General features: G+C 46.9%; 1 protein-coding gene across 1 annotated transcript in view; it reads left to right on the forward strand.

Annotated features, from left to right (window-relative positions):
• Nucleotides 1–16,112, forward strand: part of LOC120990832 — a 144,179-nt gene that overhangs the window by 84,140 nt on the left and 43,927 nt on the right. Inside the window, exons 6-8 of the mRNA XM_040419734.1 lie at nucleotides 4,865–4,957; nucleotides 5,583–5,636; nucleotides 15,032–15,085. Coding sequence (XP_040275668.1) covers nucleotides 4,865–4,957; nucleotides 5,583–5,636; nucleotides 15,032–15,085 — 201 coding nt within the window. The remainder of the gene's footprint in view (nucleotides 1–4,864; nucleotides 4,958–5,582; nucleotides 5,637–15,031; nucleotides 15,086–16,112) is intronic.

The following is a 16,112-nucleotide window of genomic DNA, read 5'->3' on the forward strand; positions in this document are numbered from 1 at the left end:
AACCTGCCAGCAACGATCATTGGCTGGCAGGTTGCTGATGCAATACTCCTCGAACTTTTGCCGGCCCGCGATGCAGTGCAGCCAATCAGCAAGCTTTTAAGCTGAGGGCACTTAGAAGCCATCACAGCCATGCCTAGTAATGGCATGGCTGTGATTGGCTGGTGCATCATGTGACCCAGCCTCTACACAAGCTGGATCACGTGTAGCACCGCCTATCATCTCTGAGTAGTGTCGGGACAGGAAGCTGGCAGCTAAAGTGAGGGAGAGTGTTAGGAATCCCATCTGGCTATTTATTATGTTGGTGACCTATAGTGATTTTTTTGTGGGTGCAATACATCAGCTTTGCACTCCTAACACAAAAATATAATAGTTAATCTGTCTGTTAGTTCGGTGGTTGCAAATACCCATTTTTGGTGTGAGGTACACCTGCACTGCATATGTGACAGGAAAATTAATATAGTTAATCTGTCAGTTCAGTGGGTGACCTCAAAGAATGAGGAGAGCATCAAATAAGGGATGTGACCCTGGTCGTGGTACTGCTGGTGTTGGTGGAGCTCCTGTTGCAGGGAGAGGACGTGGTCGATTTGTGCCAGCTACACGCCCAAATGAACCACCTTCCTCAGGTGCACGTAGGCGACAGAACGTTCAGCATTATTTTGTAGGCCCGAATACCGGTGTACGAATTGTGAGGCCAGAACAACTAGAGGCGTTAGTAGATTGGGTGGCTGACAGTGCCTCCAGTTCCTTCACATTGTCTCCCACCCGGTCACCTGCTGAAAGTGCAGAGTTGGCACCTGCAGCCCATGGGCATCTGTCTTTCACCTCACCCCCTTGCAAATCAGCCAAGCAGTCTGAGCCCCGTCATGCAGCAGTCTCTTATGCATTTTGATGACTCTGCTGGCAGGGTTTCTGTGGGCAACCCACCTAGCCCTGCCCCAGAAGTGGAAGAAATTGAGTGCATCGATACCCAACCACTTATGTTTCAGGATGTGGACATGGGAGGACCACCGCAGCATGTCTCTGATGACAAAAAACACAGGTGGCAACTGCTGCGATTTTCTGCAGTGTGCAGACCGGCAAGGAGGGCAGGGGTGAATAGTGGGTGGAAGATGATGTGGATGATGATGAGGTCCTAGACCCCACATGGAATCAAGATCATGCGCATGACGTGTGCAGTTTGGAGGAAGAGGTGGTGGTCACACAGAGCCAGCCGCATAGCAAAAGAGGGAGCAGGGTGCAAAAGCAGAGTGGCCGTCCCCTAGACAGTACGCCTGCTACTGCCCACCACACCCAGGGACTGAGCACACCAAAGCTAGTTCCAAGGAGTTCCCTGGCATGGCAGTTCTTCAGACAACGTGCTGACGACAAGACGCAAGTGGTTTGCACGCTGTGCAATCGGAGACTGAAGCGAGGCATAAATGTTCTAAACCTGAGCACCACCTGCATGACCAGGCATCTAAATGCAAAGCACGAGCTGCAGTTGAGTACACACCTCAAAAACCACGAAAAATCTCAAGCTCCTCCTGCTCCCTCTTCTGCTGCAGTCTCGGCCTCTTCCTCCCCCCTTGGAGTGACAGTGGCACCTGCCACACCGCAAACAGAAGATGTAGCAGCAACACCACCACCGTCACTGTCAAGAAGCATATACACACTGTCCCATGGAAGCGTTTAGCTGTCCATCCTCCAAACACTAGAGAGAAAGAGGAAATACCCCCCTACCCACCAGCGATCTCTGTCCCTGAATGCCAGCATTTCAAAATTCCTGGCCTTTGAAATGCTGTCATTCTGTCTGGTGGAGACGGAGATTTTTAAAAACCTTATGGCGGTGGCTGTCCCACAGTATGTGGTTCCAAGCCGCCACTACTTTTCCAGGCGAGCCATCCCTGCCCTGGACAACCAAGTGGCGGACAAAATCATGTGTGCACTGCGCAACGCCATCTGTAGCAAAGTCCACATAACCACCAATACGTGGACCAGCAAGCACAGGCAGGGACGCTATATCTCCCTAACTGTACACTAGCTAAATGCTGGGCCTGACTGTACACTAGCTGGGCCTGAGGCGGATAGCAGTTTGGCGCATGTCCTTCCGCCACCGAGGATTGCAGGACGTTTCTCATTGCCTCCTCCTCCTACTCCGCTTCCTCCTCTACCGCCTCATCATCCAGTCAGCGTAACACCTGCACCTTCAACTTCAACACAGCCAGGAGGAAACGACAGCAGACTATTTTGAAACTCATGTGTTTGGGGGAAAAACCCCACACCACGCAGGAGCTGTGGACAGGCATGGAACAACAGACCGATAAGTGGTTGGTGCCACTGAGCCTCAAGCCCGGCCTCGTGGTGTGCAATAATGGGCAAAATCTCATAGTAGCTCTGGGGCTTGCCGGTTTGATGCACATCCCTTACCTGGCGCATGTGCTAAATTTGGTGGTGCAGAGGTTCCTGAAAAATTATGTCAGAGCTGCTGCAAAAAGTGCGGTCCGTCTGAGCGCGCTTTTGGCATTCTCACCCTGCTGCTGCTCGCATGTCTGCGCTGCATCGTAACTTCAGCCTTCCCGCTCACCGCCTCACATGCAACGTACCCACAAGGTGGAACACCACCTTGCACATGCTGGAGAGACTGTGCAAGCAGCAGCAGGCGATAGTGGAGTTTCATCTGCAGCACGCATGGGTAAATCGCTCTGCGGAACAACACCACTTCACCACCAACGAGTGAGCCATGTTGCGCTGTTTCGAGTACTTCAGCAACATGGCCAGTGCCGATGATGAAACGCTTCAGGCGATGATAGAAGAGGATGTGGCACAGGAGGAAGAGGAGGAGGAAGAGGGATCATTTCCACGGTTATCAGGCCAGTCATTCACAAGTGGCTCGGAGGGCCAGTCTGCCGGAACACAGTTCTGGAAGATGAGGAGGATGATGATGAGGAAGAACCGTGTTCACAGCATGGTGGCACCCAAAGCAGCTCATGGGCATCACTGGAGCGAGGCTGGGGGATACAGAGGACACAGACATAAATTTCCCACAGAGGACACCTTGTTGTTGCCTCTGGGCAGCCTGGAACACATGAGCGACTACATGCTGCAGTGCCTGCACAATGACCGACGAGTTGCCCACATTCTAACCAGTGCTGATTACTGGTTGGCCACTCTGCTGGATCCCCGCTATAAGGACTGGAGCGTGATCGGAAAATGTGCGAGTACAAGCGCACTCTGAAAGACGCGCTGCTGATGGCATTCACACCTGACAGCATGGGCTCAGTGGAAGCACAAGGCGAAGGAAGAGGAGGAGGAGGAAGAAGACGCCAACACAGCTGGAGCACCGCCAGAACCTCAGAAGGGAGGGTTAGCATGGCCGAAATGTGGAAAAGCTTTGTCAGCACGCCACAACAACCAGAACCACCAGCTGATACGGAACGTCTTAGCAGGAGGCAGCATTTCAGCAACATGGTGCAACAGTACATGTGCACACGCCTACACGTACTGACTGATGAGTCTGCCTGATTCAACTTCTGGGTCTCCAAATTGGGCACATGGCCTGAGCTTGCCCATTACACCTTGGAGGTGGTGACCTGCCCTGTGGCCAGTGTATTGTCCAAATGTGTGTTTAGGATGGCAGGGGGGGGGGGTGATCACAGACAAGTGCAGCCACCTGTCCACAGCCAACGTGGACAAGCTCACATTCATTAAAATGAACCAGGCATGGATCCCACAGGACTTGTCCATACCTTGTGCTGAATAGACAAGTATACCGGCCGCACCCAGCCATTGTTATACTCCAGTGCACTTTCTCTTTGCGTTCTCTTTTCCATTTCTCCATTTTTTGGGATCTTACCAAATTTATAATAAATAAATAAAGGAAAAAACTGTCTTGGCTATCTCCTCCTGCTGCACCGCCACTTCCAACTACACCGTCACGTCTACCGCTTCCTCAACCTCCTACTCCACTTTGACCTCCTTCTAGTTCAAGATTATTATTATTTATTTATTTTTCTACTCTATGTTATTTAAAGTCATTTTCCTATCCACATTTGTGTGCAGGGCAATTGACCTGCTCTTACCCCCCCCCCCCCCCCTTTTCATCCTTTTTCAGCTCTCTAGCCCTTACTATGACTATTTTACAATAATTTTAGTGCACCAAAGTTCGGGTCCCCATTGACTTCAATGGGGTTCGAGTTCGGGTCATGTTCGGGTCCCGAACCCGAACTTTGACCCGAAGTTCGGCCGAACCCGGCGAACCTGAACATCCACGGGTTTGCTCATCCCTAGTGCGGGTGATATTGTCTGAAAGCATTTTCAATATCACACAAGCCACAAAAAAACAAACGCATGTACAATGCAGTAGCCCACATATTTCACCACTTTTTTGTGATACTCCCTACTTAAATTAAATTGTGCCTATTTTAAAAAAAATTACAGTTCATAAATCTGATGTACATCAAATAACCATAGTTAATGTTTTCTAACCCACTTTCTTTCATCCATGATGACAATTAGTCAAAAAATTGGTCTCAAAAATGGCATGTGCCAAAATTATTATTATATTTATTATTATTTATTATTAAAGTGGCATTCATTCCATAGCATTGTACATAATTGGAACCTTTTTTCGCAGAATTCTGGTGCAAAAGTATGACAAATTCTGACTACGTGGGTTTCTTCCATGTAGTCAGGTTACCTTCAGAAATGTGTGCCCCTAGTAAAAGTATTGTGAGCCATGCTGGCCACTAGATCTGACCTAAGAGTGTCCACTGCAAATCTTTTTTTCCTTTACATACTGGTTGATGTAAAGATGTATATTAATTTATATTCAAATTAAATTTCAGTTTGTAATGTTGCTCTAAATACAGTTTTCTTGTGAAAGCAGACTTTACAGAGGAAAGCCCATCCACAGTTTCAAACATGCCAACATATCAAACAGACAGAGAAGTTATCACAAAGACACCAAGTGATACCACAGGTAAAAATGTATTTTAAACTTGTGACTAGTGTTGGGCGCGAATATTCGAATCGCGAATATCGGCACTTCGCGAATTTGCGAATATTTAGAATATAGTGATTTATATTTGTAATTTTGAAAATTCAAATTTTTTTTTCAGCAGTAACCTCCCTTCTTGCTTGTAGGCCAATGAGAAGGCTGCAATGTCTTTGTCTGAGCTTAGCAACATCCCTAGCAACCAATGAGAAAGTTGCCTACCCCTTACTATTTTAAGAACCTCCCCCGCAGCCATTTTCTACAGTTTTTTAAAGTTCTGAGAGAGACAGCAGTGTTATTGCTGTGCCCTGTGCTTTCCACACTACATTAAATAGATAGTTAGATAGCTTATTCATATAATACAGATAGTTAGTGGGAGATACACTGACACAACGCAAATAGTCTAGTACAGCCTTGAATCCCTTAGAAATCAACGCAAATTTTTATACATAATTCCCCCTTACAACCAATTCCATTTCAAATGTTACTGAATAATGCACAAAGAAAGAACATCTTCTTTCTAGCCAATCCAACAGTCTATTTGTAGATAAGCTGTTTTCTCTCAGTTTCATAACAATCACTGTACTAGTTTTGTGTATTCCTATTGTAGAATATTCAACTTTATCTTCAGCCTCACAGATGACTACAGAGCACACAGGTGAAAGTAGGTTGTGAATGTATATATATTGTATTTCACTCATTGTAAGAGGTGGACCCGAGGGAGTCCGTTGGGATACAGTGAACCACACAAGAATGAATGCACGGACAGTGAGCTGTGTGAACCAAAATAATTTTACTGACTTTAGAAGAGAAAACTATATACAATATAATGTACAACGTGATCCAGCCGGACCACACGGAGTGAGGTATGTTCTGGTGTACTGAAGTGGTGATGCAAACTCTCTGGGTTGTTAGCAACCCAAGATTGTCCACAGTGGGACCCCAGCCAGGAATTCCCTCGTTTAGGTACTGTACCTTTAAATATTCATATTTTGCCTAAATGCCACTAAATATGGCAGGATCTCCTAACCAAACACAGCGAACCGAAGCCACTAGGAATCAACACTAAATTTGGGGTCTGTGTACCTGGAATCTCGGCTGAGGGGCACTGTGGCTCACAGAGGCCAAATACAGAAAAATCCCACACTATCCCCCCAAATGCCGGTAATGCCCACTCCCCCACCTCAGCTAGACTCCTTTGAACTTCCACGTGGCTATTTGTAACTCCAGAGCCGGGATGTGGATCCACTTGCTGTCGCAGTAAAGCTTTAATTGCTGCAGCGGTGCCAAAACTTGTCCTCACCCTGATTGCAGGAAGGGACCTGAGCTCAGGATTTAAGTCCCATTAAAAGTGCGCACTAACCGAGTGTAAAATGCTTCAGGCTGAGATCTCCAGTGCAGGCTTGAATGGCAGCTTGGTTTTCTTGATGATGATTCACCGCTGGCCTCAGGGCAGGCAGGCCTCTGGTCTCCTCAGCTCCTGATTATAAATGAAGACTACAGATCCTCTTTAGCAGGCAGCAGATATAGTCAACAATCGTCCCTTGCTTGCTGTGGATAAAGCCTATAATCTCTGGCTGATCACAGGACACCTCAGGTAAACAATTTAGCAGACACATCTGAATCCGTTGCTCTCCAACTGCCGACTCTCTGTCCTCCTGCCACTTGCTTTCTCCAGCCCCTGTAGCTTTTCCCAGGAAGTTAGGACATGGCAACAAAATAACAAAATACACAAAATAAATAAGAAGCTATTTTTTACAGTCTATTTCAATAAGAAAGCCAATCAGGTGCAGCTATAAGATTACTTTTCTTTTTATATATTATTTGTCAACATCTCGCTCCATTAGTTCTAAGGGGGCTGTCCGACTAAGGGCCTCTAGTGGCCAGTCACACAAACTGCATGTTATATCACTATAGCTTATTCAATGTAGTCACAGATGTATCCAATTGGAGTATCATATGTTTCATCTTGGGGGCCCCAGACTGTGACCCCCTCACATCCCACCCCACTAGAGGGTGGCGACCTTGACACCACTCTCACAGACCCAGGGTTCCCCCACACAAACTCCTCCTGAGCATAGCGCTGAGGAGGAATCCCTGCCGTGGGCCTTGTCGTCCGACGTAGTTGAGAAGGGAGTGTCTGACTTGGTACCACCACACTCGAGGGTGACACCGTATCAATTACAGTTGACCGGGGAGGAAATCCCTCTGGATAGGACCAGGGCACCGCCCACCACTCATCTGTCATCGCCCCTTCCTGGGAAACCGGTTCACTCCTGGGCGGAGCCTGCTCTCGAAACCGGCACAACCGCAGCATGTTTCTATGTAAATTTCTAACAGGACCTCCACCCCCCTCTGGTTCAACCTCATAGACGGGTATGTCTGAACCCACCCTGCGCCAAACTATATATGGTGTGGCCTCCCACTGATTGTCCAGTTTTCCACAAGGCCTCTTCTCCCTGACTAGCACACGATCTCCCGGGGAGAAGACTTCAGTCCATACTGGCCCCGAGTTAGGGTGTTGTAGTCGCTGCAACCGCTCTCCCATCACTTTATGGACGGTCCTCAACCGTCGTCGATGTTCTCGAGTCCACTCGGTTGCAGTGCGTGCTTGCTTACTGTCAGGCGAGGGCATGTTCAACTCTCCCAGCTCTCTCCCAGCCCGACCAAACATAAGCATGTACGGTGAGTAACCGGTCGTGCTGTGCACCCGGTTATTATAGGCCCAAATCAGTTCGGGGAGATACTCCGGCCATCTGGATTTCTGATCCTTTTCCAGTGTCTTTACCTTGAAGAAGTGTACGATTGAAGTGTTCACATGCCCCATTCCCTTTGCCGGTTATACGGTGTAGTCCGGGACTTCTTGATACCGTACAGGTGATATAGTTTATTCATCAGGGCCCCCTGAAAGCAGGCCCCCTGATCCGAATGTATCCGACTTGGACACCCATACACCTGTATAAAACGACGGCAGACGGCCTCCGCTGCTGACTGGGCCGTCTGGTCTCGGGTTGGCACTGCCACCGCGAACTTTGTAAAATGATCGGTCATAACCAAACAAAAACCATGACCCGAATTGGAGTGCCCCACCTGCACATAATCTATCATCAATAGTGCTAATGACTGGGACGTTTGGATGGTCTGAATCGGAGCTCTCTGCTCCACACTTTTGTTTAGGTCGCAAGCTCTGCACATCTGACAGGTCTTCTCCACCATCCGTTCGAGATCTGGGCAGTAAGCCAGCCTCTGTAGCCACTTATAAGTTTTATCACTACCAAAGTGGGCACCCCTCTCATGAGCTTGGCAACCGGGATAACGATTTTCCACCGATGCTCCAACTCTGTCCGTGTGTAGATCTTCCGATACAACAGGTCGTGGGCCACTGTCAGTTTGTCCCACTGCCGGAGCAGCTTGTGGCCCTCAGGCATCAGACTTTCTCGCTCCTCTGGTTTTGGCCACATTTTATGCCGGACCCACTGTTTTACCCTCCAGATATCTTCACACTCATTCTGGGCCCGCACCCAATCTGCATGGGTCCTTCATAACAGTACAGGTGGCCCTTGCGCCACCCCACTTGAGTGTGCCACTGCCGCAGAGGAAGGTAGGCGACCCAGGTCAGGAGTCTCAGAGTCCTTCAGGTCATCGTCAACATCTCCATCCGGGGAGCCCACAGGTACTCTGGACAATGCATCAGCGTTAGCATTCTCTTTTCCAGATCTGAAATTGATCCGGTAGTTGAACTTCGCCAGTCGAGCTATCCACCGCTGTTCTAAAGCTCCCAACTTCGCATTATTCAGGTGTGCCAAAGGGTTATTATCTGTCAGCACCAACACCTCCATCCCAGTCAGGTATTCGGCGAAGCGTTCCGTCATTGCCCATACCAAGGCCAACAGCTCTAACTTAAAAGAGCTGTAATTGTCTGGGTTTTTCTCGGACCCTCGGAGGGAGCGACTCCCAAACGCAATAACCCACTCCCGACCATTCTGCATCTGTGCTAGCACGGCCCCCAGGTCATGCAGGCTCCCATCCGTGTACAACAGAAACGGGGTATCGAACCGAGCATAAGCTAAGATTGGGGCTTTTGTCAGAGCATCCTTCACTTCCTCTAGTGCTTTCTCCTGCCTCTCCCCCCATGAAATTGGACGGTTTTTAGGGCCGTTAGCTGTCCCCCGGAGCAATTCATTCAAGGGCCCCACAATATGTGCAAACTTGGGGATAAATCGACGGTAGTACCCCGCCAGCCCCAAAAACGCCTGGAGTTCTCGTAGGGTCTTCGGTCGTGGACACTTCTGAACCGCTTCCACTTTTCCGCGAGAGGGTTGCACCCCTTCTGGGGTCACCACATGGCCCATATACTCAATGCTTCGACGAAAAAGTTGACACTTTTTCGGTTTTATCTTCAACCCATGGTCCCTTAAGCGTTGGAGGACCTGCCGCAGCCGGGCCAGATGGTCTTCAAAGAACTTCCCGAAGACCACCACATCGTCAAGATATATCAATACTGATTCAAAGTTAAGGTCTCCCAGACAGTGCTCCATTAACCGTTAGAATGTACCCGGAGCGTTGGTTAGTCCGAATGGCATTCGATTGAATTCATACAACCCCATCGGGAGGATGAACGCTGTTTTCGCCTTATCTTTCTTTGCCATAGGTACCTGCCAGTATCCGCTGACCATGTCGAGGGTGGAGAAGAACTGGGCTCTCCCCAGTGCAGACAATGTCTCTTCGATCCTCGGGAGGGGGTAAGCGTCCCGTACCGTATTTGCGTTCAGCTTCCGGTAATCAACACAGAACCGGAGAGTCCCATCTTTTTTTCGGACCAGTACCACTGGTGCTGCCCATGGACTTTGGCTTTCCTGAATAACCCCGTTATCCAGCATACTTGCCAACATAGTTTTCACCTCTTGATAGACCTTGGGAGGGATCTGCCGGTATCGCTCTCGGATCGGCGAGGAGTCCCCTGTGGGGATTTCATGTTCTATCGCTGTTGCACACCTAAAATCCGCCTTATGACGGGAGAAGGCATCTTGGTACTCCCACAGAAGGGTCTCTACCTTCCCTCGCTGCTCGGGAGTCAAGGTTTCCTGACCCAAATCCATGAGCTCCATAATCTTCTGGCCATGGACTCTCGGAGTACAAATCTTGGTTCCCATGGATAGGGCGTCATCTCCCAGTCTCCAACGCAGGCCGCCCTGTCACTGCGGCAGTGGGGAGTTTAAAGGAAGCCCCTCTCCTTCATCTGCCCGGTCCGAGGAGCAGTTTCAGGCATAATGACCCAGCTGCTTTCACTTCCAGCAGCGGACCCGGATTCGTTCCCTCTGTTCACGGGGTTGTCCCATAGGAATTTCCTCTCCTGCCTGCCAGGTGGCTGGTATGGCCATGGGGGCACTCCTCCTTGTTGAATCAGCCGTCCTCCATCGAGCCATCTCGGCACACAGCGCAGTCACTGCCTCACACAGCTTCTCCTGGACCACCTCTCCAGAGGATTCTTCCCGCACTTTGCCAGTCATTCGCACAGCCGACACAGCCTTGAAGGTTCCCGTAGTCATTCGGAGTTCCCGTGCGATTGCTTCTGTGTAGACTTCCACAAATGGTTTGTCCGGATTCTGGATTATGTATTCAGACATTTGCTGCCCTAGCCGCTCGTCCCCGATCCCTACCACAAAATGGTCCCTTAAGGGATCGTCTCCACCTCCAGGATCACCCAGAGCCCTAGGGGCTCGACGATTAAGGTTATTCCCTAACTCCTGCAGGGCCGTCGCATAGTCCTGTAGGTCCTCATCTTCCCTTTGGGTCCGGCTAAAGAATTAGGCACGTAGAGTCGTGACCTCTGCCAACCCCCATGTACCTTTTCAAGATAGGCCACGATTTTATCAAACGTGTCACGCTCCTCCGGGGGCCTAACCATAATGGTCCGTCTAGCCCGCCCCTCTAGTGCGTTAATGGCAACCTCCGAACATATCTCAGGGGCCAGGTTATACATCTTTATGGCTCCCCTAACCCGGTCTACCCAGTCGGATAGCAAAAAAAAAAATTCCCGTCATATTTCGCTAAGTGATTCAACAGAGCACCTGTCGGGAGGTGTCCCATCAGGGCCTGTGGGGGTGCTGCCCTGTGGGTGGCAATGGGCGCCACTGCCTCGCCACCCCCTGAACTCGCTGCTGCAGCCGGTAGGGCAGGCTGACTCGTTCCCTCCGCTGCATTCGCCTGCATGGGTGTCACTGTATCCTGCAGACTACGCCAATTTACAAGAGGTGGATCCGAGGGAGTCCGTTGGGATACAGTGAACCACACAAGAATGAATGCACGTACAGTGAGCTGTGTGAACCAAAATAATTTTACTGACTTTAGAAGAGAAAACTATATACAATATAATGTACACCGTGATCCAGCCGGACCACACGGAGTGAGGTATGTTCTGGTGTACTGAAGTGGTGATACAAACTCTCTGGGTTGTTAGCAACCCAAGATTGTCCACAGTGGGACCCCAGCCGGGAATTCCCTCGTTTAGGTACTGTACCTTTAAATATTCATATTTTGCCTAAATGCCACTAAATATGGCAGGATCTCCTAACCAAACACAGCAAACCGAAGCCACTAGGAATAAACACTAAATTTGGGGTCTGTGTACCTGGGATCTCGGCTGAGGGGCACTGTGGCTCACAGAGGCCAAATACAGAAAAATCCCACACTATCCCCCCAAATGCCGGTAATGCCCACTCCCCCACATCAGCTAGACTCCCTTGAACTTCCACGTGGCTATTTGTAACTCCAGAGCCGGGATGTGGATCCACTTGCTGTCGCAGTAAAGCTTTAATTGCTGCAGCGGTGCCAAAACTTGTCCTCACCCTGATTGCAGGGAGGGACCTGAGCTCAGGATTTAAGTCCCATTAAAAGTGCGCACTAACCGAGTGTAAAATGCTTCAGGCTGTGATCTCCAGTGCAGGCTTGAATGGCAGCTTGGTTTTCTTAATGATGATTCACCGCTGGCCTCAGGGCAGGCAGGCCTCTGGTCTCCTCAGCTCCTGATTATAAATGAAGACTACAGATCCTCTTTAGCAGGCAGCAGATATTCACCAATCGTCCCTTGCTTGCTGTGGATAAAGCCTTCAATCTCTGGCTGATCACAGGACACATCAGGTAAACAATTTAGCAGACACGTCTGAATCCGTTGTTCTCCAACTGCCGACTCTCTGTCCTCCTGCCACTTGCTTTCTCCAGCCCCTGTAGCTTTTCCCAGGAAGTTAGGACATGGCAACAAAATAACAAAATACACAAAATAAATAAGAAGCTATTTTTTACAGTCTATTTCAATAAGAAAGCCAATCAGGTGCAGCTATAAGATTACTTTTCTTTTTATATATTAATTGTCAACATCTCGCTCCATTAGTTCTAAGGGGGCTGTCCGACTAAGGGCCTCTAGTGGCCAGTCACACAAACTGCATGTTATATCACTATAGCTTATTCAATGTAGTCACAGATGTATCCAATTGGAGTATCATATGTTTCATCTTGGGGGCCCCAGACTGTGACCCCCCTCACATCAAGAAAGTTGCCTACCCCTTACTATATAAGAACCTCCCCAGCAGCCATTTTCTACAGTTTTTTAAAGTTCTGAGAGAGACAGGTTTCCTTCAGAAACATACTTATGCGTGCCCCTAGTAAAAGTATGAGTATTGTGAGCCGTGCTGGCCACTAGATCTGAGCTAAGAGTGTCCACTGCAAATCTTTTTTTTCCTTTACATACTGGTTGATGTAAAGATGTATATTAATTTATGTAGAGAAAATGACTGGGCACACCTAAGGATATTTAGTTACTAGTGTTTATTAGATAAAAGGACAAATGGTATAATATAGTGGATAATATAAGATATATACTTGCGACAGTAAAGTAATATAACGTGTGTATATTGGGCAACACTTCATATATTATTCTATATATTTGTGGTTGTCGTGCGCATTAATCACTGTAGATAGCGGTACAGCCTGTGACCAATAGCTCCACTCCAAATACAAATAAATAGAGTTGATGCATAAAAGACAACCTTACATAAAAGCAACAATGTATATCAATTAAAATACAGTATAATATAGGCAGAAATGGTCTATATAAAAGTGTTAGTCTTGATAAAAATATAAGCCGCGAGCCTAGGATGAAATATAATATAGTATGATACACTAAAATATGGACTAAAATATAGAAGTTCACTGTCCTGGAATGGTCATGAGAGTCCAGGTAGAGCAAATGTCAGTAGGGTATAACAAAACTAGCCCTGATAGGGCAATGTGCAGTTTCTCGTGAGTAATATCTTACTCCGTAACTGACTCGGCGGCGTCCCGCTTTCAGTCAGAAAAGAATCCAGCAGTGAGATGGTCACAGGCTGTACCGCTATCTACAGTGATTAATGCGCACGACAACCACAAATATATAGAATTATATATGAAGTGTTGCCCAATATACACACGTTATATTACTTTACTGTCGCAAGTATATATCTTATATTATCCACTATATTATACCATTTGTACTTTTATCTAATAAACACTAGTAACTAAATATCCTTAGGTGTGCCCAGTCATTTTCTCTACATTTTATTCTCTTTTAACAGCGGGGTGACGCTGTAAGACTGAGAGCACCCTTTTTTGGTGTGTCTACCACCCTGTGCATCCGACTAATATACTTTATCGTATATTCATTTATATTCAAATTAAATTTCAGTTTGTAATGTTGCTCTAAATACAGTTTTCTTGTGAAAGCAGACTTTACAGAGGAAAGCCCATCCACAGTTTCAAACATGCCAACATATCAAACAGACAGAGAAATTATCACAAAGACACCAAGTGATACCACAGGTAAAAATGTATTTTAAACTTGTGACTAGTGTTGGGCGCGAATATTCGAATTGCAAATATCGGCACTTCGCGAATTTGCGAATATTTAGAATATAGTGATTTATATTTGTAATTTTGAATATTCAATTTTTTTTTTCAGCAGTAACCTCCCTTCTTGCTTGTAGGCCAATGATAAGGCTGCAATGTCTTTGTCTGAGCTTAGCAACATCCCTAGCAACCAATAGGAAAGTTGCCTACACCTTACAATATAAGAACCTCCCCAGCAGCCATTTTCTACAGTTTTTTTAAAGTTCTGAGAGAGACAGCAGTGTCATTGCTCTGTGCTTTCCACACTACATTAGATAGATAGTTAGCTAGCTTACATATATAATACAGATAGTTAGTGGGAGATAATCAGTGTAGGTTATATCCTGATATAGTGTAGCTGTTGCAGTGCAGTGTGTTAGGTAGTGTGATAGGTTCTGCTGTCCATACATACATGCAGACCTGCTAAAATGCTAAATGTGAAATTTCACGTATTGAGCCAAAATATTTGCATCATTAGTGCCGATTAGCGCAATCGTGAATATATTGGAGCACTCTATCTGCATATAAAGCCATTTTTAATGTTCTGCCGTGCCAAGCATTTTCTCCAGTCTCAGGTAACTTCTAGCAACTTGGAAAATGTAGCAACAGTGACCCACTCCTGTATTTCGCGCACATTATGTGAATATTACATTGCTGATTTTTTGCAATCAAGAAAATAATCTCGAATTCGCAAATTCACGATTATATGATGAATATTTGCCCAAATATTCGTGAAATATCGCAAATTCGAATATAGCCCCTGCTGCTCGTCACTAACGATGAACAGAAATAACACACTAACAGCCAGCCAGAGAGAAATCAAAAATCAAACTTAGCAAGCAGACAATAAGAAAAATAACAATTCTTAATTCTGGCAACAGTGAAAGGCTAAAGGACTACAGATCTCAAGCTACACTGACACAACACAAATAATCTAGTACAGCCTTGAATCCCTTAGAAATCAATGCAAATTTTTATATATATTCCCCCTTACAACCAATTCCATTTCAAATGTTACTGAATAATGCACAAAGAAAGAACATCTTCTTTCTAGCCAATCCAACAGTCTATTTGTAGATAAGCTGTTTTCTCTCAGTTTCATAACAATCACTGTACTCGTTTTGTGTATTCCTATTGTAGAATATTCAACTTCATCTTCAGCCTCACAGATGACTACAGAGCACACAGGTGAAAGTAGGTTGTGAATGTATATATATTGTATTTCACTCATCACACTTAAAGGGGTTGTCGGGGTCAGAGCTGAACCCGGACATACCCATAATTTCACCCAGGCAGCCCCCCTGATGTTAGCATCGGAGCATTTCATGCTCCAATGCACTCCCTTGCCCTGTGCTGGATCGCGCAGTGCAGGGGCTCTTTTATTTACAATAACACACTGCCGGGCGGAGGCTTCCTCATAGCAGTGTGTTCGGTGATATCACCGGCTCTGATGGGCGGGCTTTAGCGCTGCCCATCATTGCCGGTGACATCACTGGGCTCACTGCTGGGCAGAAGCCTCTGCCTGGCAGCCCCATGGAGAGCCCGGTACGTCACTGTAACTCCAGCGTAAGCCTTTTCCTTTACCGCGATTTAGCACAGGGCAAAGGAGAGCATCGCAGCATAAATTACTCCGATGCTCAAGTCAGGGGGGCTGCGTGGGTGAAAATGGGGATATGTCCGGGGTTCAGCTCTGAACCCGGACAACCCCTTTAAGTCTGCAGAGCATTGTTGCAGATGTTTTGAGATTATCATTCCAATAGTTTTCCTCAAATTCTTTATTGGATTCATTGATGTTTAGGACACCTGTGCAGATGATCGTTCATTCTTCAAGAGATTTATCTGGAAAAAACATGGGGGTCATTTATTATACAGAAATACGCTTATAGTAGCCGTATATCTGGTGCAGATTGCAGCGCAATGGTTAGTTGGGCCGCAATCTGCGACTTTACCCCGTTCTTCATAACTTCAGCGGATCAACCGCCAGATATAGGGGTTATTAAGAATGGCGTCTAAAACACCAGTCTTAATGAATGACCCCCTGTTTTCATTCTATTCTGTGTCTATATTTATTCTACATTCATAAATAAATGTACAGATGTGTCCACCCTTACCGTAGCTCAAATTTTGTTAAGAACTCCAAATTTCTTATGAAACCAACTCAATTCATTATCATGAAAAGCTAGCAAAGTCTTTGATAGGTTGCAATTCACAACACAACCAC

Source organism: Bufo bufo, chromosome 2 (genome assembly GCF_905171765.1).
Source record: "Bufo bufo chromosome 2, aBufBuf1.1, whole genome shotgun sequence".
Lineage (NCBI taxonomy): Eukaryota > Metazoa > Chordata > Amphibia > Anura > Bufonidae > Bufo > Bufo bufo.